The following is a 27640-nucleotide window of genomic DNA, read 5'->3' on the forward strand; positions in this document are numbered from 1 at the left end:
AGACGACTCTATGATGATTTGCATTGAACCTGAGACCATCAGTAAAGCAGACTTCATAACTGTGGGGCGAGTGTCAGAGATCGTAGCTTCCTTGTTAATAAGAATTTTTTTTCTCTACAGTGCATTTGGAGGCTTGTGAGTAACAGGGTGTTAATATTATTCAGTTCAGTTCCATATACAGACCTTTAGCAGTATGGAAGGCTAACTTGTGATTTGAACTTGTGGCCTGCCCATCAGTGTTTCACTCTTTAAGATATCTTACCCTTATTGAGTGAGGTGAATCAGTATTACCAAATGGAATTCCTCTCCTAATTCTGAGTTGGCTGGCGCTGTGGCACCCGATTGTCCTGGGTGTTGGAGCACTGGACCTGACTTTAGTAGACTGTAAAATGGCATGAGCGTATAGCTGCTTCTGTAGCCAAATCTCTTTCCTTAAATTTTTTTTTCTGGCCAGAAGGAGCAAACAGTACACCTTTCTGCTAGAACGTAGCTTCCATGATGCAAATCAGAGTGCTTTGCAAACCCAGACAGCAGTATGAAGTGCTGTATAAATAGTACAATACATAGCTTTGCAATAGGAATGGAAACTAATCTCCTCAGTTGAATGTGGATTTGGAGTAGTGGCGATGTCTTGCACCTACTTCCGATGTGTGCCAAATGTGGCACAACCTGGAGTTCTACACATCTTTCTGCAAACCATGCCAAGAGATTTGCCCTCTGTAGCATAAGGCACATAAACCGAAGATGGAGGGCTTCCACCTCAGTTAGATGGACTCGGCCGCAAATGGTGGCTTTAGAGGATTGATGGTGGGACAAATCAATTAATCTGGGGCCTGTAAAATGTCAACCCTCTGAACCTTTTGATAAGAATGGAACTTGAGAGATTTCCCCGGTCATGTGCAGATTTTGGCACGTCAGTCCTGTCCAAGACCTACAGGAAAGCATTGGTCATAGCACCCTAGTATCGACTGGAAGAACTATCATGTTTCCCAAACTGTCGCCTTTAAAAAATATCAGCCATTATTCTCCATAACATGTTTCTTGTGAGATGGCGGAGAAGCATAGTGGTGGAATGGATGTACGGATTGAAGGATCCAGAGGTCCCTAGGTCCCTATGCCCAAAGCTAGGTAGTGAGCCGAAAGGATGATATTTTCTCACTAAATCAGTCTTAAAAACAAACTCACAGACTTGGCAGTCCAAGAAGTGTTCAAATGCCACAGCAAGCTTCAATTTCTTCTCCAGCGTGCAAAGCACTGGAGAGGAAGCAAAGAAGGACCTCTTGTTCCATTTTTTTGTGAGTATTGAGCTTCTAGCCATTGATCACGAAGAGAGAATGGGATTAGAGACTAAAGAATCACAGAACTGGTGGCAAAAATGTGTCTCCTGCCTTTCAGAATCTTTTGACTTTTGTTTATGCCTACACCTGCTATAATCCAAGTTAGAATGAGGCATCCCGTGTCAAACTTCTGAGAATCACCCGGATACCTTTTGCTTTAGAACAATTGGAGGTTGCTAAAAACCTTCCAGAGTAACTTCTGGTCTTTCATAGATTCCAAATGGCAGAAGAATTAAAGGAAAAACAATGCCCGATAGTAATTTCTGTAGATTTTCTTTTGCACCATTTTTACAATATATAGCGCTACCATAGTGCCGCTTGCATTGTTGTTCGGAGAAGCGAGACATTGCTGAGTCTTAGAAGTGCCTGGTGAGACTTTAGCTGCACTCGGTATCACAGTTGTTTTGCCGCCCCTGCCTCGCCTCCCCTTTGACCTCCATTTTGTTTTGCTGCCTCTTCCCTGGCCCGCCCCTCCTCCCCGCTAACGCCTCCCAGCTGCTGACCCTCCCACCCACGAACAGAGGGCTCTCCTCCGCCTCTAGCCATTTGTGACCGCCTGGACTCGCTCCGGATCGGACGCTCCCCCTCAGCTCCCCGACCTCACGCTGCATTCATCTGCTGATCGCACCTTTGGAAGCAGCCTGCAATATCGCGCCACGCATTAGAAATCCAGTGGTATCGTTTTGGCATTTGTCATTGTGCTTGAATTGTGCTTTTGTGACTGGTATTAGATCTACATCGCGTCGCCTGCATATTACAATATATAGCGCTACCATAGTGCCGCTTGCATTGTTGTTCGGAGAAGCGCGACATTGCTGAGTCTTAGAAGTGCCCGGTGAGACTTTAGCTGCACTCGGTATCACAGTTGTTTTGCTGCCCCTGCCTCGCCTCCCCTTTGACCTCCATTTTGTTTTGCTGCCTCTTCCCTGGCCCGCCCCTCCTCCCCGCTAACGCCTCCCAGCTGCTGTCCCTCCCACGCTCCGCCCCCTCCAATATCCATTTAAGGTTGATGACCCAACGCGCAGCGTCCACGCGCTGCGGCCGCGCCGAAGGTGCGCCAAAGGTAAGCCCGTCTACGCCCGTCCGCGCCGAGACCGCGCCCAGCGCCAGACCCCCTGGTTCCCGTAAGGCCCAGCCCACCCGCATTACATACGATTCCTCCTCCCTCCTTGCCCTTAACCCCGGCCGACTCCCCAACTGCGCCCAAGCCGCACCCGGACACACTCATGGACCCTTCACATGCAACTCCTGCAAGTTTGACGGCACAAAAACCAATTCCTCATCCACTAACACCAAACATAGATCTGACGCCAACTACCTAAAATGCATCTTACTCAACACCCGATCGGTCCACAGCCACGCCATCAACCTTTGGAATCTACTAGACACCATCTCTCCAGACGTCGCCTTCCTAACTGAGACTTGGATGAACGCCTCTTCAGCCCCAGACATCGCCATAGCCATCCCGGAAGGCTACAAGATCATCCGAAAAGATCGCACCAACCAAACAGGAGGAGACATCGCCATCGTCCATAAGAACTCCTTCCGCATCACAACCAGCTCGGACGTCAACCTCTCTAGCGCCGAACACCTTCACTTCCAGATCCACACCGACCCCAAGACCACACTCAGAGGCACCCTCCTCTACAGGCCACCAGGACCCCGTGCACAATTCACTGAAGACATCACTGATTTCATCACCCAACACGCCCTCTCCTCCGAGGACTACATTCTATTGGGAGACCTCAATTTTCACCTGGAAAAGAGCAACGACAACAACACCACCACCCTTCTGGACAATCTCGCCAACTTCGGACTCAAACAACTTGTTAATACCCCCACGCACCACGCAGGACACACCCTCTACCCTATCTTCACCTCCAGCAAACATATTTCCTTCAGTCACACCACAGTTCTCCAATGGACGGACCACAGCTGCATTCACTTTGTTTACAATAAGTCCATAACCCACAACCACCCTCAACCTACTCTGCGAAGAAACTGGAACAAAATCACCATCGACCAGATCTCCACATCGCTTCTTCATAACCCCCCTGCCCACTCATCGAACCCTAACCAAGCAGCCATTAACCTCACTCAATGGCTAACCAACACGCCGACAACCTAGCACCTTTGAAAAAACGTCAAATAAAACTAGGCAGCAAAAATGCCCCCTGGTTCAACGAGGATCTTAAGAAATCCAAGAAACTCTGTCGCTCCCTTGAGAAGGCCTGGAAAAAAGACCCTAACACCAACACCAGGGACGCCTTCAAAAACGCCACCCGCATACACCACTAATTGATCCGGACTGCGAAGAAAACCGCATTCAAAGACCGACTAGACAAAAACGCCCACAACAGCAAGGAATTATTCAACATCGTCAAAGAGTTTACCAACCCCACTGCCAACTCCAACGACATCACCCCCTCTCAAACCCTTTGCGACTCCCTAGCTTCGTTCTTCCACGACAAAATCGCTGACATCCACAACAGCTTTGGCAACCAACCCGAAGACCAACCCACCCAACCCTCAGCCTTACCTTCACCCCCCTTGAACATCCTCAATGACTGGAACCCAATCTCCATTGAAGACACCATCTGCCTGATGAACTCCATCCACTCAGGGTCCCCCACAGACCCATGCCCTCACCACATCTTCAACAAAGCAAACTCCATCATAGCACCACACCTCCGAGAAGTCATCAACTGCTCCCTCAACTCCGGCACCTTCCCAGAAAGCTGGAAACACGCCGAACTCAGCGCCCTTCTGAAAAAACCCACAGCTGACCCCTCCGAACTCAAAAACTACCGCCCCATCTCGCTCCTTCCATTCCCGGCCAAAGTCATCGAGAAAGCTGTCAACAACCAACTTGCCGCCTTCCTCGAAGCCAACAAATCCCTCGACTCCTCACAGTCCGGCTTCCGAGCCAAACACAGTACTGAGACCGCACTCATCGCAGCAACAGACGACATCCGAACTCTACTGGACAATGGAGACACAGTCGCCCTCATCCTCCTCGACCTCTCCGCAGCCTTCGACACAGTCTGTAATAACACCCTGTTACAACGACTCAGAAACATCAGAATCCAAGGAATAGCACTGGAATGGATCACCTCATTCCTTGCCGGAAGAACTAAGAGAGTACGCCTCCCACCATTCAAGTCAGAGGCCACTGAAGTCATCTGCGGCGTACCACAAGGATCTTCACTCAGCCCCACCCTCTTCAACGTATACATGAGCCCCCTCGCGATCATCGCACGCCAACACAACCTCAACATCATCTCCTACGCCGATGACACTCAACTGATCCTCTCACTCACCAAAGACCCAAACGCCGCCAAAACCAACCTTCATGAAGGAATGAAAGAGGTAGCCGAATGGATGAAGCATAGCCGTCTGAAACTGAATTCAGACAAAACAGAAGTCCTTATCTTAGGCACCTCCCCCTCCGCCTGGGACGACTCCTGGTGGCCAGAAGCCCTTGGAAAAGCACCCATCCCGACGGATCACGCACGGAACCTAGGCGTCATCCTGGATTCCTCACTCTCGATGACCAGACAAGTCAACGCCGTCTCTTCATCTTGCTTCAACATTCTTCGCATGCTCAAAAAAACATTTCGCTGGATCCCCACCGAAACTAGAAAAACGGTCACCCACGCACTGGTCACAAGCCGCCTGGACTACGGAAACACCCTCTACGCCGGTACCACCGCAAAACTTCAGAAAAAACTCCAACGCATCCAGAACGCATCAGCCAGACTCATACTAGACATCCCGCGCAAAGAACACATTTCTGCTCACCTGAAAAATCTCCACTGGCTCCCCGTCAATAAGAGGATAACTTTCCGCCTCCTCACCCACGCACACAAAGCTCTCTACGCACTTGGACCCGATTGCCTCAATACAAGTCTTTCCTTCTGCACCCCCTCCCGCCAGCTGCGCTCTTCCAACCAAGCCCTCGCCGCTGTTCCCCGCGTCAACAAAACCACCATGGGAGGAAGATCATTCTCCTACCTAGCGGCCAAAACCTGGAACTCACTTCCCTTGCACCTTCGCCTCACTCAAAACCACCTGGCATTCAGAAAGCAACTTAAAACCTGGATATTCAAGAAGTAATTCCCCACCCCTCCTCAAGCGCCTTGAGACCCTCTGGGTATGTAGCGCGCTACATAAATTTCTTGACTTGACTTGACTACTACTGAAAGGGGAGTTATTTGGCTTGTGTTTCTTTGAGCTTATCGATTCTGTAGTAGGGGATCTCTGTGTATAGTCATAATCTAGTGAATAGTCCTGCCCATGTGCGTGGACCCCGGCAATCAAAAATAATCTCTTAAGTTGTCAAATCATGCAGAAACTGCAAAGACACTTAAGAGAGAATTTAAAGACAAATAATGCAGCCTATATCCACAGGCCACACTGTCCAGTACTTCAACTAGAAATTCCACCAAATAACACCACACACAATACAGCCAGCCCAGTTCCTACCATAGAGAAACTTGCCTCCACCAGTAAAAGACTCTGGAATGATAGAGAGGAAGGCATGGACAGACAAGCCCCATAGGCTGCCACTATGTGGCTTAAATAGGATACTGTGCCTTTAAGAGAGCTTTCTAGAACTTTCTCCCAGTATCTCAGAATGCATAGCAGGTCCCTCTACTTTCAGTTCTTTTTTCCGGCTCCTGCTAACAGGACCCTGGCATTGAGCTCTCCCTTGTTTCAAGGGTTTATTGGATATTTTGGCACTTTTGTGTTTTAAAAGTGTTTCAATTTACTTTCTTGGTGTTCTCCTTCTCTTTTGTGTGTTGGTTCAGGCGTTTTAGGGCACTAAAATGCCTGGTCTTTTTGATAAGTGTCCAGCATGTGGGAGGAAGAAGGCCAAGAGTGATCCACACGACGTCTGCATCGTCTGTCTCCCTGAAGATCATGTCCCTGAAGACTGTGTCATCTGCCAGCAGTTTACAGCTCGGACTCTGAGGGACAGGCTGAAGATTAGGCTGTCAGGCCTTGAGGAGAGACGTCTGCAGGCTGCAGGTGGGTCTGGGAAGGCTGGGAAGGTTCCCTCTGCCTCTGCTGAGGCCTCTGGGGGGCTCCCCAGAGGCAGGAAGTCCAGCAAACGGTCCCGGTCTCCGTCGACGTCGATTGCATCGACGACGACGTCGAGAGGGATGACGGCGGTGTGTTCCCCTTCTCTCCGGGGCTCCGGGTCGAGACGGAGTGACGGCTTGACGTCGAAGGGCCTGGAGAGGTCGCAGTCTAAGCCACCGTCGACGTCATCGTCGACGTCGGAATCTTCCTATTGACGTCGGAGACGAAGTGACAAGCATCGGCGCTCGCCATCGAAGCGACGCCGCCGATTGCCGTCGAAGCACCGGTCGACGTCGAGGGGATACTCGACGTCGAGGGGATCAAGAAGGAGGCATCACCGTTCGTCGTCGAGGACGCAACATTCGACATCGCGGAGGCGGCGTACGACGTCACGGAGGAAGAGGTCGACCTCGCGGGGATGGCGTTCGACGTCGAGGAATAAGAGGTCGACGTCGCGGAGGCGACGTTCGACGCCGGAAAAGCGACGCTCAGTGTCTAGAAGGAAGAGGTCGGCGTCTATGAGTCGTTCTGCCTCTCCAAAACGGCGCAAGAGGGATTCTGGTCCCAGAAGTCAGACTGCTTCTAGTGGAGGACGCAAAAGGAAGCTATCACCTGCTGAAGGGGCTGGATCTCAGCCCCCTTTGCCTAAGGGGTCACCGGGCTCGGTGTGCTCAGAGGTGTACACTCCATCTCGGCCTAGGTCGCCACCTCCACCTGTACCTAAAGAGGACCCTCCCACCAACCCTCCGCTTCCGTCAGGCGACCCACCGCCACCGGTTCCTCCGCATGGGCTCGCCCCTCGGTCAGTGGTTCCTCCGCCGAGGTCCACGTCGTTGCCTCCTTTGCCTACACCTCCTAAGGGGACGCCAAAACCTAAACCCCGAGGGGAGCCAAGGAAGACCCCACCACGGAAACCGGTGGAGCGGCCACGGACTGGCAGGTCTCGTTCTCGCTCTGGGAGGAGGGAGAGATCGCGACACAGATCGTCCACGCGGTCGAGACGTCGCCATAGGAGGCACGACTCTCGCTCTCACACAAGGTCCTCTGGTACCAGGGACTATTCGCCGACCTTGTCTGGGTCACCAGACACGAGGGTGTCCCCGATTGATGACCTGGTGGCGTTCCATGATGTCCTTTTACGGGGGTATGCGAAGTTGGGCATATCCTTGACGGTGCCTACTCCTAAGACTTCAGTCATTTTTGAGACACACACAATACAGCCAGCCCAGTTCCTACCATAGAGAAACTTGCCTCCACCAGTAAAAGACTCTGGAATGATAGAGAGGAAAGCATGGACAGACAAGCCCCATAGGCTGCCATTATGTGGCTTAAATAGGATACTGTGCCTTTAAGAGAGCTTTCTAGAACTTTCTCCCAGTATCTCAGAATGCATAGCAGGTCCCTCTACTTTCAGTTCTTTTTTCCGGCTCCTACTAACAGGACCCTGGCATTGAGCTCTCCCTTGTTTCAAGGGTTTATTGGATATTTTGGCACTTTTGTGTTTTAAAAGTGTTTCAATTTACTTTCTTGGTGTTCTCCTTCTCTTTTGTGTGTTGGTTCAGGCGTTTTAGGGCTCTAAAATGCCTGGTCTTTTTGATAAGTGTCCAGCATGTGGGAGGAAGAAGGCCAAGAGTGATCCACACGATGTCTGCACCTGTCTCGTCCACTCCTGCCTCTGGTGCCGGGCCTGGAGGAACCGGCTATGGCCCTTTTCCTCACCCTTGCGGTGACGAAGGCCGCTCCATCGAGGTTGCTGAAAAAGTACCGGGCTCCCAATTCGGACCCGGCCTTTCTGAGGGCGGAACCCCCTCCGGACTCTGTGATTGTGACGGCGGCCCGCAAACAACATGCCACCACCCGGTCATCCACGGTTCCCCCGGATAAGGAGTCCAGATGGATGGATTCGGCGGGGAGGAAAGTGTGTGGAACATCGGCGACCTCCATGAAGGCTGCGAGTGCCACGGCGCTGTTGGGACGCTACGACCGCGCCCTCTGGGACTCCCTCCAGCAGTTTGCGGAGCACTTACCTCGCGAGAAGCGCGAGGACTTCCAGGAAGTGCTGAATGAAGGGATGCTGGTCGCGAACCAGATTATCAGCACTGCAGCGGACTCTTCCCTGTTGGCAGCTCATGGGTTTTGCCATGGGGTTAACCAACTACATCACGCCTGGCTCCGTCTTACGTCCCTGAAACCGGACGCACAGCAGAGGGTAGCCAACCTGCCATTCTCTGGCGAGACCCTCTTCGGGAAGCATGTGGATGATGAGATAGCCCGCATGAAGGCGGAGGCCGAAACGCTCACTGCTGTGGGCCTGGAGAAGCCTAAAGACACGAAGAAGTCGTACCGTCCGTTCCAACGGCGGTTCGGTGGGCAAGGCAGAGGACGTGGCCAAGCTTCGGGACAGTCGCAACAACAACAGTTCCGTAAGCCGTTCCAGAAGCGCCAGAAGGAGGCACAGATCTCGCTCTCGCACGAGGTCCTCAGGGACTACTCTCCGACCTTGTCGGGATCACCGGACACGAGGTTGTCTCCGATTGATGACCTGGTGGCGTTCCACGATGTTCTTTTGAGAGGAGCTGCAAAATTGGGCATATCTTTGACGGTGCCCACGCCTAAGACATCAGTCATTTTCGAGACACTGCACCAGAAACACCTGTCTCGTCCGCTGCTGCCTCTGGTGCCGGGCCTGGAGGAACCGGCCATGGACCTTTTCCTCACCCCTGCGGTGACGAAGGCGGCTCCATCAAGATTGCTGAAAAAATACTGGGCTCCCGATTCGGACCCGGCCTTTCTAAGGGCGGAACCTCCTCCGGATTCTGTAATTGTGACGGCGGCCCGCAAACAACATGCCACCACCCCATCATCCACAGTTCCCCCAGACAAAGAGTCTGGATGGATGGATTCAGCTGGAAGGAAAGTATGTGGAACTTCGGCGACCTCTATGAAGGCTGCGAGTGCCACGGCTTTGTTGGGACGCTACGACCGCGCCGTCTGGGACTCCCTCCAGTAATTTGCGGAACACTTGCCTCGCGAGAAGCAAGAGGACTTCCAGGAAGTGCTGAATGAAGGGATGCTGGTAGCGAATCAGATTATCAGCGCTGCAGCAGACTCATCCCTATTAGCGGCACATGGTTTTTGCCATGGAGTTAACCAGCGCCTTCACGCCTGGCTCCGCCTTACGTCACTTAAACCGGACGCACAGCAAAGGGTAGCCAACCTTCCATTCTCTGGCGAGACCCTTTTTGGGAAACATGCGGATGACGAAATGGCCCTTTTGAAGGCGGAGGCCGAAACACTCACGGCTGTGGGCCTGGAAAAGCCCAAAGAAGTGAAGAAATCGTACTGCCCATTCCAACGGCGGTTCGGTGGGCAGGGCAGAGGACGTGGCCAACCTTCGGGACAGTCACAGCAACATCAACAGTTCCGTAAGCCGTTCCAGAAACCCCAGAAGGACAGAGGAGGCCAACAGTCGGCACCAGCGACCAAAGGCCCGGCTGGGTCTAGGCCCCGAGCACTTACTTCCCCCGGATCTGTTACCCACTCCAGTAGGGGGAAGCATTCAATTTTTTCTGGCAGAGTGGAGAAAAATTACTCAGGACAAGTGGGTGCTGAATATTGTTTGCAATGAATACATCTTCGGTTCACGAGCCCACCTCCGGCGATTCCTCCGGTCAGCTCGCAGTTTCAGCTGCGCGAGCTCCAGGAGGAGGCCGATATCCTGTTAAAGAAGAGGGCGATAGAAGACATACCTCTGTCCCAGAGAGGAAGAGGCCTGTACTCCCGGTTCTTCCTGATTCGCAAGAAGGACAAGAACGAGTTCAGGCCCATTCTGGACTTGCGACAGGCAAACAAATGGATTCGCAGGGAAAAGTTTCGCATGCTGTCGTTGCATCAGATTTATCCTCAGTTGCAACAGGGAGACTGGCTATGTGCTATAGACCTACAGGATGCTTACTTCCATGTGCCCATTGCACACAAACACAGGAAGTTCCTGCGGTTCCAAGTCGGCGCCAATCATTATCAATACACAGTACTCCCATTCGGACTGAAGTCTGCGCCGAGAACATTCTCGAAGTGCATGGCGGTGGTAGCAGCACACCTGAGGAAGAACAAGGTGTTTGTCTACCCGTACCTGGACGATTGGTTGATCAAGGCATCCTCATTCTCGGAAGCACGAGCGCACTTCCAGAAGACGTGCCTTCTCTTGAACAAGCTGGGGTTGCACGTCAACATGGCCAAGTCTGTCCCGACTCCGGTCCAATGCATTCAGTACTTGGGAGCCTCCATCAATACGCTGTCAGCAAGCGTGTCTCCTTCGGAAGAGCGACGATTATCTCTCCTTCGGAAGGCTCAGGCTCTTATGACAACTCCATCTACAACAGTGAGGACGGTGTCTTCTCTACTGGGATCGATGGCCTCTTGTATCTTCCTGACGCCACACGCACGACTGCACATGAGACCGCTGCAGGAGTGCTTGGAAGACCAGTGGGATCAGAGGAAAGGATCTTGGAACGACAAGATACGACTGTCTCTGCATGCTCTTCAGTCTCTGAAGTGGTGGTGTTTGGCGGAGAATCTCCTGAGATGGGTTCCCTTCCAAAAGGACATTCCCTCGCAGACTGTCGGGACGGATGCTTCTCTCCTGGGATGGGGAGCGCATTCCGGGAACCCACAGATTCAAGGAACGTGGTCACCGATGGAGGCCACGTATTACATCAAGTTCCTGGAACTCAGAGCTGTTCACTTGGCACTGAAGGCCTTTCTTCCGTCCTTCCAGACCAACTCCCTGCTTGTACAGACGGACAATACCACCACGATGTACTACCTCAACAAGCAGGGGGGATCGAGATCACACACTCTGTCACAGGAGGCACAGGCAATCTGGCACTGGCTCCTAGCCAGAGGACTGACGATAACGGCTACCCATCTGCCAGGTGTGCAGAATGTTCAGGCAGACGCACTGAGCAGGCTGGTTCAGGAAAACCACGAATGGGTCATAAACGACGAAGTACTAGGGGAAGTCTTCGCAAGGTGGGGAACTCCAGACGTAGATTTGTTCGCCACCGCCGAAAACAGCAAGTGCAGAGACTTCGCCTCCAGGTACTACCAGCAGGGGACGCTGGGGAATGCGTTATGGATCAACTGGACGAACAGCTTTCTGTACGCCTTTCCTCCCATTCCCCTGATTCCGGCGGTGCTCATCAAGCTGGCCCGGTCCAGGGCTCGGATGATACTCATTGCCCCGGAGTGGCCCAGGCAGTGGTGGTTCACAGACCTGCTTTACCGGTCTCTCCTTCCTCACATTCGACTGCCGTGCAGGCCGGACCTTCTCACGAAGTTCGGGGGATGGATGTTGCACCCCAACCTCTCGTCTTTGAGTTTGGCGGCATGGCTCCTGAGATAGTGCAATCTGGTCATCTGAATCTGCCTGAAGATTGCATGGACATAATGAAGGAGTCTAAGAGGCCTTCCACTCGAACTTCATATGCTTACAAGTGGAAGAAGTTTTGTATCTGGTGCCAGTCTAAGAACCATGACCCTACGACCTGTAAGGAAGATGTCATCCTTCCTTACCTTTTACATTTGGCGCAGTCTGGACTTAATGTTCATTCCATTAAGGTTCATATTGCTGCATTGACTGCCTACAGGAAATGCCCTTCACAGACTTCCTTTTTCCAGATCCCTGTGATCAAAGATTTTCTGGAAGGATTGAAGAAAATATTCCCTCCTGTCAGGCTTCCTTCGCCTTCATGGGAATTGAATGTGGTGCTGTCCAGATTGATAAAGGAGCCTTTTGAACCTATTCATAAGGCTTCGTTGCAGCACCTGTCCTGGAAGGCGGCGTTCCTGGTGGCCATTACATCGGCCCGCAGGGTGAGTGAAATTCAGGCGTTGTGTTGTACTGAACCTTATACTGTATTTCATGCGGCTAAGGTTGTTATGCGTACTCACCCTAAATTTCTTCCCAAGGTTATTTCTGATTTTCATGTCAACCAGACCATAACTTTGCCTACGTTTTTTCAGAACCCTTCGTCTCCAGCGGAAAGGTCTCTACATTCCCTGGATGTTAGGAGGGTGTTGAAATTTTATCTGGATAAAACCAAAGATATTCGTAGGTCTGACCAGTTGTTTATTATTATGGATCATTCAGGACGGGTCTTGCTACCTCTAAGCAGTCCATCTCTAGGTGGATTGTGTCCTGCATACAATTATGTTACCAAAAGGCTAATAAGACCTTAGGAGGTAAGCCTAAGGCTCATTCCACCAGGGGCAAAGCTGCCACGACGGCCTTGCTCCGTAACTTGCCGATTGCTGAAATCTGCAAGGCAGCCACTTGGAAGTCGGTCCATACCTTTGCTAAGCATTACTGCCTGGACACTGACGCCAGGGCACAAGCTCAGGTTGGGCAGGCTTCGCTGCGGAACTTGTTCGCACAGTAGTGGCGTTATTTTTCTTTCTCCACCGCAGCTTTGGTGTGGGGATGGGCTTGACATTCTATTCACTAGATTATGACTATACACAGACATCCCCTACTACAGAAGGAGTAGTTTCTGTCCTGTAACTCCAGTTCTGTAGTGGGGGTATCTCTGTTATAGTCATAAGAGCCCGCCCTCCTCCCCGGTGGAGATATTTCTTCATGTACAGAATGCGACAGTTCTGGCGTGCTTCGCCTTCAAAAAGAACTGAAAGTAGAGGGACCTGCTATGCATTCTGGGATACTGGGAGAAAGTTCTAGAAAGTTCTCTTAAAGGCACAGTATCCTATTTAAGCAACATAATGGCAGCCTATGGGGCTTGTCTGTCCATGCCTTCCTCTCTATCATTCCAGAGTCTTTTACTGGTGGAGGCAAGTTTCTCTATGGTAGAAACTGGGCTGGCTGTATTGTGTGTGGTGTTATTTGGTGGAATTTCTAGTTGAAGTACTGGACAGTGTAGCCTGTGGATATAGGCTGCATTATTTGTCTTTAAATTCTCTCTTAAGTGTCTTTGCAGTTTCTGCATGATTTGACAACTTAAGAGATTATTTTTGATTGCCGGGGTCCACGCACATGGGCGGGACTATTCACTAGATTATGACTATAACAGAGATACCCCCACTACAGAACTGGAGTTACAGGACAGAAACTACTCCTTACCTCCTTCCTATAATGAGAGAGGAGTAAATGGTAAGAACATGGGAAATCTACCCTTTTGTACTTGACGTTGCAATAGGATCATCAGTGGAACATTCTCTCCCATATCGTGGGACATATACACACCCTTTTTCTTGAAAAACCCAACAAAGTTGAGAGAAAAAGGAATTAGCTCCACCCCTTGGTTGTAAACAGAGTCGAGGCTTCTATTCTATTAAGATATATTCTTTCTGAGGACTGCCGTGTTTCCTTTGCAATAAAGATTGATAAACATCATGCTGTCAGCAAGGGAGCGCTGGAATGGGGAACTGCTGATGGAAGCAGCAAGGCAATGCTGTGGTAAGGCCCAGACTGCTGGGTGGTCTGGGGCGACAGTAACATGAAGAATGGTGTGGCAGCAGCAGGTGTGCTGCTTGGTAAAGAGTGACATTTGTGGTGTCAGCTTGGTGGATCATGGTTCACCCAGTGCGGCTCAACATAGAGAATCTTTTCTCAAGGTTTCGACCTCGAACCTAGCCTCTCTAGGTTTGGATCTTGAATCCGGTCTAGGGAAAGCAGCAACCCTGATAGAGCTGTGACTGGAGTCCAGAATGGCCTTCACAGAGACCTTGACAGTTGTGCGCCTGCCACTGTTCCCAGAGCCCGGTAATCCAGAAAACACCTACAATGCCAGAGACTCTCGCTCGCCAGAGATCAGTGCTCCCCGCCGCGATTCTGAGAGTCCACTTACCCTGCCTTGGAACACAAAGTTGACTCTGAAGCCAACCTTGAAGCAGGTCTTGGCTCCAAGCAATCCCATTCTTGAAGACAAATGCAAGCAGCCTGATGTACTGCTTCAGTGAATTTATACAGACCCATTGTCAAGTCAGATCCTTGCAATACTTTCTGTATTTGGGCTAGCCACTCGCAAAAGAAATGCCGATTTGGAGGCAATTTCAGCGGAACTTCGGGCTTAACCCATAGAAGAGATCCCACACCACCACAAGCACTGTCATCTTCATGTTCAGCACTCTCAGCGCCGTCTATACTCCTGGACGGCTCATAGACTCAGACCATGAGGCACCTGCAGATCAGCCAAAACTGTGAGGAGCCAATGTCCGCAGATAAGAGTGATCACCCCTGGCATGACTTTAATGGCAGACAACCCATCTTAGGAACCATATCAATGTAAACCATCCCTGCCCAATGACAACTGCATACCACGCAGTCATCCAACAAATGGCAGACCACATTAAGGTCAAGCTCCATGTGCTGGAAGAGGAGGGGGGCTTTAAAATGCTTTTGAAGATTGAGTGGTCCATGCAGTTCATGCAAATGTTACAAGAACATGCTCAAATGCTCTATGGAGAACCTTAAGGACTGATGCAAGGTACAAGTAATCCCTCCTAGGGAGGAGAAAAAATGGTGCATCACTTACTCCGTTGGCTTGGTCTGTAGATATGATCTGTATCAGTGGATGGAAATGGAGGAGCTCATCAAGCATTTTCCAGATAAAAAGCCAGGCAATGTGATTGTTCAGGAGGGTCAAATAATTTTAAAAGCCAAAATCAAATGCACCCTCAGTGCCGCTGATACTGCTTCCTGGGAAACGGACACCCACTGCATGTCTGGCGTCTAGATTCCAGCCTAAAGTGCAACAGCACCTCCCCGACTTGCCTTTCGATAAGGAACAACTTTTTGGGCCACAAGTCTATTCTCCTTTTGAAAAAATAAAACGTAAAGTGCTAACGCTTTGACTTCAGATACCTAAATCCACAGACCTTGGGCAATGCATTCTGAATTAACTATTCTCCAACTACCACTCTTTACATATAGAGTAGGAAAGATTTGTCAAACACCATCAAGGCACTATCGGGGCACACTATCTGCGGTACTAGCTCCTTCTGGATGGTAGAGGTGTGGTCTGCCTTGGGTAGTATTGCAGATAATTTGCAAGCATGGGCAGATATTGTATTGAGAGTCTTGTAATGTTGCCCCTGCCTTCAATGCTATTTAATATGGGTGCTCTGTATGGTCTCATAATAGATTATCTTGCTCCACTGCGGGTGCATTGCCCGCCCCCATCCCATGTGCCGCAGGTGGCCCCTGTTCCTTAGAAGGCCCTGCAGAGATGTTTGTTATCTATCTGATCGATAAGCACATTGATTCATTGAGGTATGAATCCGTAGGACAGGTGCACTTCTGTATCTCCAATATCTGATCCAAGTGAGATGTTTGTTTATATGTATGTTTTTTTTAAATGTGAATTGGAGGAAATCTAAACTTAGCAGTTTACCAGGTATACGGTGGAACTTCGCAGAACATTTTCAGTATCGACTACAAATACATGATTATTTAATAATGTATTCGCTGTTGTCAAAATGTGCTTCTTGATGTGGACAGCCAAACGGTAAAATAGTTTTTCTGACGTATTTGCAGTCACATTCTGGAGTTAATTACATTTTGGTTTTGAGGGTAAAACGATCTGTTCTAGACTTGAATTCATTTTCATGTTACATCCTCAAATCACTGTAGAGTAATTGCTGGACATATGGATTATTCCAACAGGAATGTGGGAGGGGAATGTGTGAGAGATGCGAATACAGTTCACCAATTTTGGACATGGGACTGCTCATGAAGATCGATGTTATGAGGAATTGATGCAGTTGGCAGAGAAAACAGCAATCCAGAAACAATCATGGCTAAACAAAAAGTGCTGTTTAGGTGAATTTTGAAAATTGCAGTCTACAGTAGAGCAGATCATACCACCAAGGCAGACTTTTACTATGTATTCAGCCATACTGAAGGACTCTGTGATGCAATAATGGCAGCAGGAGGTTGACTGTGTCCTGTCCTGAGGAAGGAGGAGTGCATGCAATGTCCACTGTGGGTTTGCATAGCTTTGCATTTGGCCTTTACTGCATGCCTAGAGATTTGTGTGTCGTGAGACAGGACATCACCTTTAAGGTTTTTGACTGGGAAAACTTGCAAACCCTTCTTCTTTATGCCATGCCAGGTAAAATAACGTATTTACTCCAGTATTGGAACTTTCATAGATTCCCATGCTTGTATCATTCCCCGTCGTCTGAATGGGAGCCTCGGTAAATGAAACATAATGTAGCAGTAGGTACAAAAGAGAAAGAAAGGCCTAGGCCTTCTCTCATTTTGTAGCATATCCACCTCTTTTTGTAAAAGAACCCAAAAACATGTAACAACCAATCCGGTTAGCCGCACCCCATAGAACCTTCCTGAGAGAGTCTCAGATTTTCTACCGCACTTGTGCTAAGGGAGTCTCCACTGAGCTCTGCTCAGATTTCTCTACAACTTTTGGATTTCAACTTTATTCTCTTCAGGATGTCAGATAAGGAAAAAAAGGCTTTATTTAAGGCCTGTGCTACTTGTTCTAAAAAAAAGGCTTTACATTGAGGACAAGCATATGGACTGCATTTATTGCTTGTACCCTGATCACAAGGCCATTGATTGTAAGATCTGCAGGATCTTCTCTACTAAGACTCTGAGAGACAGGGAAGGACAGCTTGTGACCTGGTTACAGAAGATGAAGTCACGGAAAGAAGTAATTTCTAGTGACAGTGGAGATTCCTCCTCAGCTACATCTTCAAGTAGGTCTAAAAAGAGGGGTAGGTCTTCCCCTTCAACTTCGACTGAATCTCCTGCTAAGGCCTCTCAAAAGACCTCTGATAGGTCTGACAGGCCCAGTCCCAAAAAATCTCCTCGCCGAGTTGTAGAGGAGAGGGAGGGACTTGTTCCTGAGGTTTTTTCTGCTCAGAAGGTGAATCATGGACCTTCTGCTGCCTCTCCACCGACTGAAAAGGCAAAAGTGTTCAAGCAACCAAGATCTGAACCTCAGGAGTAAAAATCTGAGAAGAAAACCCGCTTGTTGACGACGACATCATCAGGTATGTCGACAACAGGATCTAAAATTCACTAGTCGTCGATTGCAGCTTGTTGACGCTCCCGTTGTCGAGAGCGTTGCAGACGACAACTTCGACGACGACTTCGTCGACGTTACAGATTCCTATCACAGTGTCGTTAATGATGTTGACAACGACGACGAGAATGACGCTGATGTTGCTGTCGACGAAGACGACATCGACGATGACTATGTCAATGACAACGGCAACAATGGTACTGACATCCAGCTCGTCGATTAGCCCATTGTCGATGACGATCCTTTCTCCGACGACATCGTCGATGACCCTGTCGACGATACCAAAAGTCAAAATTTCTAAAAAGACACCAAATTAATCCTGAAATGACGTCTCTGCGAAGGGTGACACTATTGACTCCGGCATTGCTTTTGGACAAGGAATACTCAGAGGAGGAAGAAGGTCCTTATGGTGATGCGTATAGTCCATCCCAACTTCAGGTGAAATACCAGGACTCAGATTCTGATGATTATTACTTGGAACAACAACAATTCCCTCCACGGGATAGACCACAAGAACAGTCACATCAGGGTATGGTGGCTATGCCGTCTTCACTTATAAGTGACTTACAAATCATGTTGTTGGATTACAAGAGGAGATTTCCATCTCAGGCCTCTGATCAACAAACCATGCAACCGCCACCACCACCTCTGTCTACTTCTGCTGCTACAGTGGCTCAACCTCCGGAGCCGGAACCATTGGAACAGAATATCATCACAGGTCAGGATGATGATGATGACTCATCAGATGATGACCGGAATAAGGAACAGGTCCCGAATCCGGATAGGGAATGGGACACATATATCATTCCATATCCTGCTTCACCATCACCGGATCCTATAGACACTTTTCCAGCAGACATCGGAGGTTTCCATAATCTTATGGAGAGAGCTTCCAAGAGGTTTGGCCTTCCCATTCCTGTGGTACAGTCGGACTGTTTTCTTTATGATTTCAAGGAGCCTCATAGAAAACCCATCCGTTCTATCCCGATTGTGAAGCATGTATGGAGTAAGGGAATTAAAGTGATGCAGTCTCCAGCTACCGTCATCCCTGTTCTTCCGTGACTGGAGAAAAAATATAAGGCTTGTGAGAATAGTCCTGCCTGCCTGGTTGGTCAACCCCAAGCCGGACTCTGTTATCTCTCAGGCGGCTCAAAGAAAGTCAAAAAATCCATTGGCACCCCTTTCCGCACCACCTGATAAGGAGGGCAGGCGCCTGGACAATGTGGGCAAGAGGTTTTCCTCTATGTCCAGCCTCCTTGTTAGAGCTGCCAATGCACTTGCAATTTTGGGATGATATGATCGCCAAATGTGGTGCAATTTGTCTCCATTTATCGATCAACTGCCAGATAATTCTAAGTCTGACGTGAAGAAGATCCTAGAGGAGGGAGAGTGGTCTTCCTCAGAAATTATCGATTGTGCGATGGACATTGCCACAACCTCTTTTCGCGCTTTGGCAGGGTCAGCTGTCCTAAGATGGCAAGGCTGGCTTCGGGCTACCTGGTTTCGCCCTGAGGTACAGTATAAGATTTTGGATTTGCCATTTGATGGAGACATGCTTTTTGTCAAGCATATTGATGACGCTCTATAAGACATCAAAAAGGACAGAGAAATGGCAAGGACTTGGGGACATTGCAATATTGCAAAGTGCCTTTCCGGGGGGCAAGAGGAAAAGGTTTTTCTACCTACAGAGGAGGATACCAACAACGCTACTCCTCCTATTCACAATCTTCGCAATCATACAAACCTCAGTACTCTCAACACCAAGGCCAGTCGGCATCTTTCTCTCGCCAACCTTCAAGAGGTCGACAGGTTCGTCAAGGAAGAGATACCTGCCAATCTTAGACCTGAGGGAGCTCAACACCAATCTCATAAAACTCTCGTTTTGAATGGTATCTCTTCAGGATATCTTGCGTCTTCTGAATACAGGAGATTACATGGCGACTCTGGAACTCGAGGATGCATACTTCCATGTCCCTATCCACCCAGCTCACAGGAGATTTTAACGCTTCACAGTAGCCAAGAGCCACTTTCAATTCAAGGTCCTGCCTTTCGGGCTCAGATCCGCTCCATGGATATTCACAAAGGTATTGGCCCCAGTTGCAGTGTTTTTCAGAAAGCAGTCTTTACGAGTTTTTCCCTACCTGGACGATTGGTTGATAAAACCTCCATCTTCTCAAGCAACTAAAAGAGCAGTTAAAAGTTGCATTCAGCTTTTCAATCATCTTGGTCTTCAACTCAACAAGGACAAGTCAGTCCTTCTTCCGTCCAGGTCGGCCAAGTTTCTAGGATCCTTTCTGAATATGACTTGCTGCAAGGCTTTCACATTGGAGGAAAGACAGAAAAAGCTGATTCTTTCTGCCCGTCAATTGCAAAGAAGACTATCTCTGTCGGTCCGTCTTTACAAATCTTTCCTAGGATCGATTTCATCCTGCATACCCTTAATTCTGCATTGCAAGCTTCGTATGCGCCCCTTGCAAGAACAACTGACATGCAATGGTGCCAGTCAGAGGGCACGTTCGACTACAAAGTAACGGTCACTCCTCTTATGAAAGAGACAGCCAATTGGTGGACGATCAAGGACAATATCTCAAAAGGTCTCACTTACAGGGTTTGTCCAGCTCCTTTGATTCTTACCACGGATGCCTCGCTAGAAGTCTGGGAAGCGGTTTTGCAAGACTTCCAAGTAAGCGATCACTGGACACCCGAACAACGCACTCTCCACATCAATCTTCTGGAGCTCAAGGCGATTCGTTTCGTTTTGAAGGCTTTTCTTCCGGGAATTCGGAACTCCACCGACCTGGTCCCTACGGACAACACAATGACCATACATTATGTGAACAAACAGGGCGGAACAAGATCTCAACTTCTTTCAAAAGAGGCCAAGGAAATTTGGGAGTGGGCAATTCTCCAAGACATCACTCTCTCAGCAGAGCATCTCCCAGGTACCCTCAACACAACAGCAGATACATTAAGTCATCTGAAATCGGTCTGTCACGAGTGGGAACTGGATCAGGACACTCAACAGGATTTTCACACATTGGGGAACTCCGTTCATAGACCTGTTTGCTACCCCAGAGAACAGGAAATGCCGGTTCTATGCAAGTGGGGATCACCTTTGCGGTTCGTTGGGGAATGCTCTTTCGAGGACCTGGTCAGGAGCATTTGTTTACGCATTTCCTCCAATTCCCCTGATTCCAAGGCTACTCAGAAAACTCAAGACAGAACCCTGTAGCATGAGTCTAATAGCGCCAGCATGGCCCCGCCAATTCTGGTTCACAGAGCTTCTCCTGCTCTCTCAAGAACAGCCGGTTCACCTACGTCCCATTCCATCTCTATTGACAATGTCCCAGGGCCAGGTGGTGCATCCAGATCCGAGCTCTCTTCAATGGACTCCTGAGCACCGAGAATTCCAGAGTTTAAAGATCCCTCAGGAGTGTAAAGAAATTTTAACTCAAGCCCGCGCACCAAGTACAAATATGACCTATCGAGCAAAATGGAAATGTTTCTGCTTTTGGTGCCACAGAGAAAACCTTAATTCGTTCTCTTCTGCTCCTCATCAGATATTGCCACACATTCTATCTCTGGCCAAGTCAAGCCTTGCACATTCCTCCATCAGGTACACCTGGCGGCCATCTCTAGATTCAGGCAAACAGCCTCTGGTCCTTCTCTCTGGTCTGCAAGGATTGTCAAACAATTCCTGAAAGGACTCTTTAGGGTTTTCCCTCCAGTTCAGCCTCCGCTTCCAATGTGGCAACTCAACTTGGTTCTGTCTCCTCTCATGAAACCTCCTTTTGAGCCTATTCATAAAGCGGATCTTAAATTTCTGTTATGGCCAGTGGCCCTCCTCTTAGCCTTGACGTCAGCTAAGACGGTTGGGGAACTACAAGCTCTCACCATTATGGAACCTTTTTACAGTTCAAAAACGACACTCTAATTCTAAGAACAAATCCGAAATTTATTCTAAAGGTCCCTTCGGATTTCCATTTGAATGTAAATGTAAATATGTAAATTGATACTTGTATAGCGCACTACTCACCCGCAAGGGTCTCAAGGCGCTTGTACAAATACCGCCGTAGAACCCATCCTGGCTTTCCCTGTGAGGCGTCCACTCCTAGGCACCCCCAAGGTGGAGGACAGGCATCTTTAGCGTTGTGGGGGCCATTGTGGAGATTAAGCAAGCTATTGCCCAGAGTTGCAGAGTGGGACTCCATGATTGGAATAGGCAACGAGGCGAGAATTATCAGGTCCGTGGAATTTTGAGCCCAAGACCCGCTGAGGCGGGGAATTGAACCCTGGTCCCGGGCTAGACCTCTTCATCAGGGTCTGCCGCTCTAATCATTGAGCCACACTTCTCCCGTCGTTCTAAAATCTTTTTTCCCTCGACCTAGGACTCCAGCAGAAAGGTCTCTTCATACCTTGGATGTCCAGAGATGTCTAAAGTTTTATCTGGAGCACACAAAACATTTCAGGAAATCTTCACGACTCTTCGTTGCTTTTAGTGCTCCTTGGAAAGGTTTTCCACTTTCAAAACAAGGAATCTCACGTTGGATTTCTAGTGCAATTCACTATTACCACCAAGCATCCGGTAAGCCGCTAGAAGGACGTGTACGAGCTCACTCCACAAGATCAGTGTCATCATCTGCTGCTCTCTTCGCTGGAGTTCCTATCAAAGACATTTGTAGGGCAGCTATATGGAGCAGTGTCCACACTTTCACAAAGCACTACTGCTTGGACTCTTCCACAAGGAGTGAGGCGGCAGTGGGGCAAGCAGTCCTGCGGAACCTCTTCCAATGAGCGATGAGCTTTCCCTTCTTTCCCTCCTTCCTATTATTGCACATTTTGTATCTGATAATGTTTACTGACTACTGTTTCAATGTCTGTTGACTTCTTATGAAAGTATGGATACAGAGTTATTTCAGTTTTAATGTCCCAAAATGTGCTATCTTGTTTACTGCTAGCTACTCTGATACAAGCTATGGGAATCTATGAAAGTACCAATACTGGAGTAAGAAAACAAGTTACTTACCTGTAACTTTGGTTCTCCAGTATTGGTAACTTTCATAGATTAACCAAAGGGGATGATGGGCGGAGCGTTGACAATACAAACACTCACCCCCAGTCAAGTGATCTGGGTTTAATCCATCACCGTTCTTTAGCTCACTCCGCCACCCCAGTTCAGACATGGCCATATGCAAATCAGTCTGACCCTGTGCCTCATGGGAACAGTCCAGCCCGAACTGCCAAGCCATGTCTTCCCTGGACCGGAATCAGGATGCTTGTTTTCGGTCCAGGGAAGACATGGCTTGGCAGTTCGGGCTGGACTGTTCCCATGAGGCACAGGGTCAGACTGATTTGCATATGGCCATGTCTGAACTGGGGTGGCTGAGTGAGCTAAAGAATGATGATGGATTAAACCCAGATCTGTTGCCTGGGGGTGAGTGTTTGATTTACTCAAACGCTCCGTCCATCATCCCCTTTTGTATAACTTTCATAGATTCCCATGCACCCACCCTCCTTCCCTGGGAAAGTTCAGCCTTCAGCGATTGTGGTTACAGTTACACAATGGCTACGAAAATCTGAGGTTCTAAGGCTCTGTCAGGAAGGTTCTATGGGGTGAGGCTAATCTGATTGGTTGTTACATGTTTTTGGGCTCTTTTACAAAAAGAGGTGGATATGCTACAAAATGAGGAGGTCTAGGCCTTTCTTTCTCTTTTGTACCTACTGCTATATTATTTTTTATTTACCTAGGCTCCCATTCCGATGATGGGGAATGATACAAGAATGGGAATCTATGAAAGTTACCAATACTGGAGAACCAAAGTTACAGTTAAGTAACTTGTTTTCTTATTGCATAATTCAAATATCCTTTATCTTTAATTCTCATTTGTCGGAAGTGGCCACCTTGATGAATGGAAATTTTCTTTCCCTAATTTTAGTAAAAATTCGGCAGATATTCTTGAGTTCTGAGAGCTGCATGAATGAATGAATGCAAGACTTTTAGAGCGTGAACTTAGCCCAAGGGCATCAAGGTGCTAGCACCGATCAACCTACAGGCAGAACCGATTCCTACTCAAACCAGACTTTCAGGGAACAACCATATCTTCAGGGCTTTACAAAAGATTGAGTGTACTCGTTGCCCCGAGTGAAAGTCCGGGAGAGAGTTCCAAACATTTGCTGCCGCAAATGGAAAGGCCCTCCCGCCCCATCTCATCTTCTTAACCCTAGGAACAACAAGGAGATTCTTTTTTGCTGACCTCAGGTTTCTGGAAGGTACATACTGTTAAAAATGGTCTTCGTGCCCAGAGAGCCCAGGCCATAGTAGGCATTATGAGTGAGGCAGAGGGTTTTAAATACAATTCTACTGTCCAGCGGGAGCCAGTGCAACGACCTAAGGGAGGACGAGACCGAGTGGTGTTTGGGAATCTCCATCACCAATCTGGCAGCGGCGTTTTCCACCAGCTGCATACAACGCAACTGGCCTTTGATGATGCCTAAATAGAGGGCGTTGCAATAGTCCAATCTAACAATATTAATGCACTCACCACTTTTTTGAGTGCTTCAAGTGAAAGGAACTGAGAGATTTTCCTTATGATCCGGATAAGCCCGAAGCAGGTAGCAACTGTCCTAATACCTGCAGATTCATGGAAAGGGAGACATCCACCACCACTCCCAGATTCTTCCCATGTCAGACCGGAGTTGGACAGGTGCCTAAGGCGTTAGGCCACCACTCCCTGGACCAGATGTTAGCCCTGTCTCCAAAGATCAGGACTTCTGTCTTCTTGCCGTTCAATTTGAGGTAGTTTTGTACCATCCACGACGAGACTGCTAACATGCAGTTCTTAAGGTTCTGTGCAGAGTCCCTAGTGTTTTGAGTGATTGTCACCATAATTTGTGTGTCATCCGCATAAGACAGGACTTCCAACCCAAATAACTTAACCACCCCTGCCAGCGGGGCCACATAGATATTAAATAAAGTGGGGTTCAGGGAAGAGCCCTGAGGCACGCCGCAGACGAGGAGGATAGACTCTGAGTAGAAGCTTCCTAATTTGACTACTTGGGACCGCTCTTCCAGGAAGGAAGTCAGAGGATCCTAAGCCAAGCCCCCGACCCCTATCTCCCTGAGGCGCTCCACCAGTCTCTAGGGAGACAGGGTATCGAAAGCTGCAGTGAGGTCAAGTAAGATCAGGAGAGTGGTATGACCTGCATCCACCTGCACTCGTATATTATCCAAAACTGTGGTGAGGGCAGTCTCCGTGCTGTGGAACCGTCGAAAGCCATGTTGCGAGCTATCCAAAATCTGATGTTCCCTCAAATAGGCACTCAAATGAGAGTTCAGATGGACTTCTAAGATTTTCGCTGGGACCGGCAGAAGGGAGGTGGGATGTAAATTTTTCAAGTTATTAAGTTTATGAGATTGTGAACTCATACTAATTAATGTATGCGTTAACCCTTATTGAGCCAAATGTGCAACCTACTTTTGTCTACTTCACCTTGACTACAGTCTGAAGAAGCAAGCTCAAATTGCTGACCCCCGACAAAGAACAGACACAGTCCACCGCCCAACACCATTACCCTACAGGCATTGGTCCATGTTTTTTGTGTACTCGCACTGGTACTTTGCAGGGAGCTGTATGTTTCTAGAAGTGGGCCCAGTTCCGTACCATTAGAATGATGGATGGAAATAAATGGATAGATAGATGGATGCTTGAATCTGTTTTAACCATTGGTAATTCCCCCAGGGATTCGCTTTAGATTTTATATGACAATGGCAGATGTTGACACGTAGACCATACCTCTGATGTACAGGCAGAATGTAACCATGTGTAATCAAAACTTTGGGCCTACCAGCTTTAGGGCTCCAAGTCTGACCATCTTCATTATTGCAAGGAAAGGAGACTCACTCTTGTGGGATCAGAATTCTTCTCTGTATTAATCATTTGAATGTAGGAGAATATTACCCAGAACGCTTCTTTGCGATAAGCTGTTGCCTACGTAAACTCCACCAGACATCAATCCAAGATTAAACAGTTCTTAATTAGTGCTTAGTAAGGTATCGTAGGACTTTGGCAAATCATTTTGCCTTTGTTTCCTTTTTGGCAAGGTCAACTATACAACTATACTGTACTTCGTAGAGACATAAAGATATTTCAAACTGATATGAGAGAGAGAGAGTGTGTAAATGTATGTATGTATGTATGTGTATATATATATATATATATATGTTGCCACAGCTTCTTCTTCCTACGTTAAGTAGACCAAAAGACACGGCACAGCAACAGATGGTTTTCAGCGTTCTTTATTTACACACCAGTGCAAAAAGTAACGTGCATCAAATGGACGGTCTACGCGTTTCAGCTCCTGCCTTCCACTGGACCATATGTATATATATATATAGAGAGAGAGAGAGAGGAGGCTGTGTCTGATAGCACAAGAGTAACGCCTTTTCTACATAGTGGCAGTATTAGCATGCAACAAATCAATAAAACAAATTGCTTAAATGAAAGAGGTAATGGAGACAGCAGTAGGTATTTCCTAACACACTGCAAAATGAATTTTGGGATGTCGAAAAGAATATCCATCACTTAAAGAATGCAGTGACATTAAAAAGGACAGTGTTTATAATACTCGTCGGTCCACATGAGAACATCGTGACCTATAGACCTTTCCACGTCCTACTTTGACCTCACGATGAGGGCCTGATTTCCAGTGACCGTACGAAGCAGTAAAAGGGCATGGTAAGCTCACTTTTATTGTATGGAATCTCCACCAAAACCATAATAAGTAGAAGATTGGGCAAGTGCTTATCGTGCATAATGTTTATTTAACCCAAGGTATATCTCGAACTTGAGTACTTGTTCCCAAGGCTAACCACTCTGTTGTCCCTTTTCTATTGAGCAGCAGTCAGAGAATGGCCAAGCATCAGCTGTGTCCTGAAGGGAGTCAAGTTCTGCAGGCCAGTCAGTGCATCCTGCAGCTTCCGGAGGTGAGTGAAACGTGGATGCGCCAGGTTCAATAGACACCTTTACCCTGTCCATTCCCATCACTTATAAATATCTGCTTCACACTCCACTCTGCTTGTATCACTTCTTCACTCCCAGCCTGCCTTTACCTGTCATTATTGCTTGACTGTCCGGTGGTTGACTAGCTAAGGACTGTGCAGATCCAGAAAAAGGATCACCGCCTGATGATAGCCGTCTTACTGATTATAGGATCTCTGAAAGGCTGTCCTCTAATCAATCTCATTTCTTGCTCGTTGATCAATGATTGTATGCCTTGGTTATAAAAATAACTATTGAGGTGTTCTTTCTGAAGCCGAACGCACAACTTTTGAGATAGTTTTTTTCTGTGGATTACATTATCAAGCAGGGTAAGCTTGCTCTCTCCCCCTTGGTTTTTAGCACTTTAAAGCTGGCCACTGGCCAGCTGGTCAGCATGCTGTAGGTATCAGTGAAGAGTGGTTTCTGGGTGGGATATTTGCTGTAACTCATCCTTTTTTTCTACCACAGGGCACGGAAGGGTTCTTCAGCATTGATGCTGAGGAGTACGATGCCATGTCAGTGGAGGTTCAGCTTCTGCCCCGCAAGCGCCATTTCCTCTGTGACCCCAAGATAAAGCAGGAATATCTCCAGCGCAATCAGACCTCTTCGGAAGGCGAACCATCACAGGAGGCTCCTCAGATCTGAGAAAAGCCCTTCAGGGTCACCGTATTCCCAGTGTCTTCTGGCGCCGGCATGGCTGTGTATGCAAGTGATTCCTTCTAGCCGAGGTGAATCCCAACGACCTCAGTGAATGCTTATTTTCTCTAATGGTTTCGATATTGACCACTTGCGGTGCACAGTCCAAGTACAGTTTGGACAACAGCTCCCTCTGCACTGCTTTTTCTCTGAGTGACTGCAGTTCCCGGGCAATGGAATTAGAAACCTTAATTTGTTACCAACTGACTTCAGTGCCAATGACAAGACTCAGTCCTCCATGAAATATAAATCTGTAAAACAAGTCCTTTTACCTGTGTTGATCATGGATAAACCACAAAAGCATCCGGCACCTATTTTGCAAGGCTCTGTCTGGTGCAAGAAAGTGCACACTTGTGGGATTTGCATTGTCATGTTTGGTACGCATCAAAATATCAATTGTTTTATTAAATTGATTTATATTAAA

At 48.4% G+C, this 27640-nt stretch overlaps 1 protein-coding gene across 1 annotated transcript; it reads left to right on the plus strand.

The window, feature by feature from the left end:
- LOC147734677 (acylglycerol kinase, mitochondrial-like) lies at positions 1 to 27640 on the plus strand. The gene is made up of 3 exons (XM_086952970.1): positions 1 to 66; positions 26381 to 26465; positions 26989 to 27640. Exons 1-3 carry the CDS (start codon positions 11 to 13, stop codon positions 27163 to 27165), a joined length of 318 nt encoding a protein of 105 aa, XP_086809096.1. The 5' UTR covers positions 1 to 10; the 3' UTR covers positions 27166 to 27640.

This window comes from Lissotriton vulgaris, chromosome 1_2 (assembly GCF_964263255.1).
Source record: "Lissotriton vulgaris chromosome 1_2, aLisVul1.2, whole genome shotgun sequence".
NCBI lineage: Eukaryota > Metazoa > Chordata > Amphibia > Caudata > Salamandridae > Lissotriton > Lissotriton vulgaris.

What these genes read in the sequence shown, in the direction of transcription:
- LOC147734677 (XM_086952970.1), top strand. Translation starts at nt 11, where the DNA reads ATGATGATTTGCATTGAACCTGAGACCATCAGTAAAGCAGACTTCATA. An exon ending in GCAGACTTCATAACTGTGGG is followed by an intron (nt 67 to 26,380) that starts GCGAGTGTCAGA and finishes TCTATTGAGCAG; the next exon opens with CAGTCAGAGAATGGCCAAGC. An exon ending in GCATCCTGCAGCTTCCGGAG is followed by an intron (nt 26,466 to 26,988) that starts GTGAGTGAAACG and finishes TTTCTACCACAG; the next exon opens with GGCACGGAAGGGTTCTTCAG.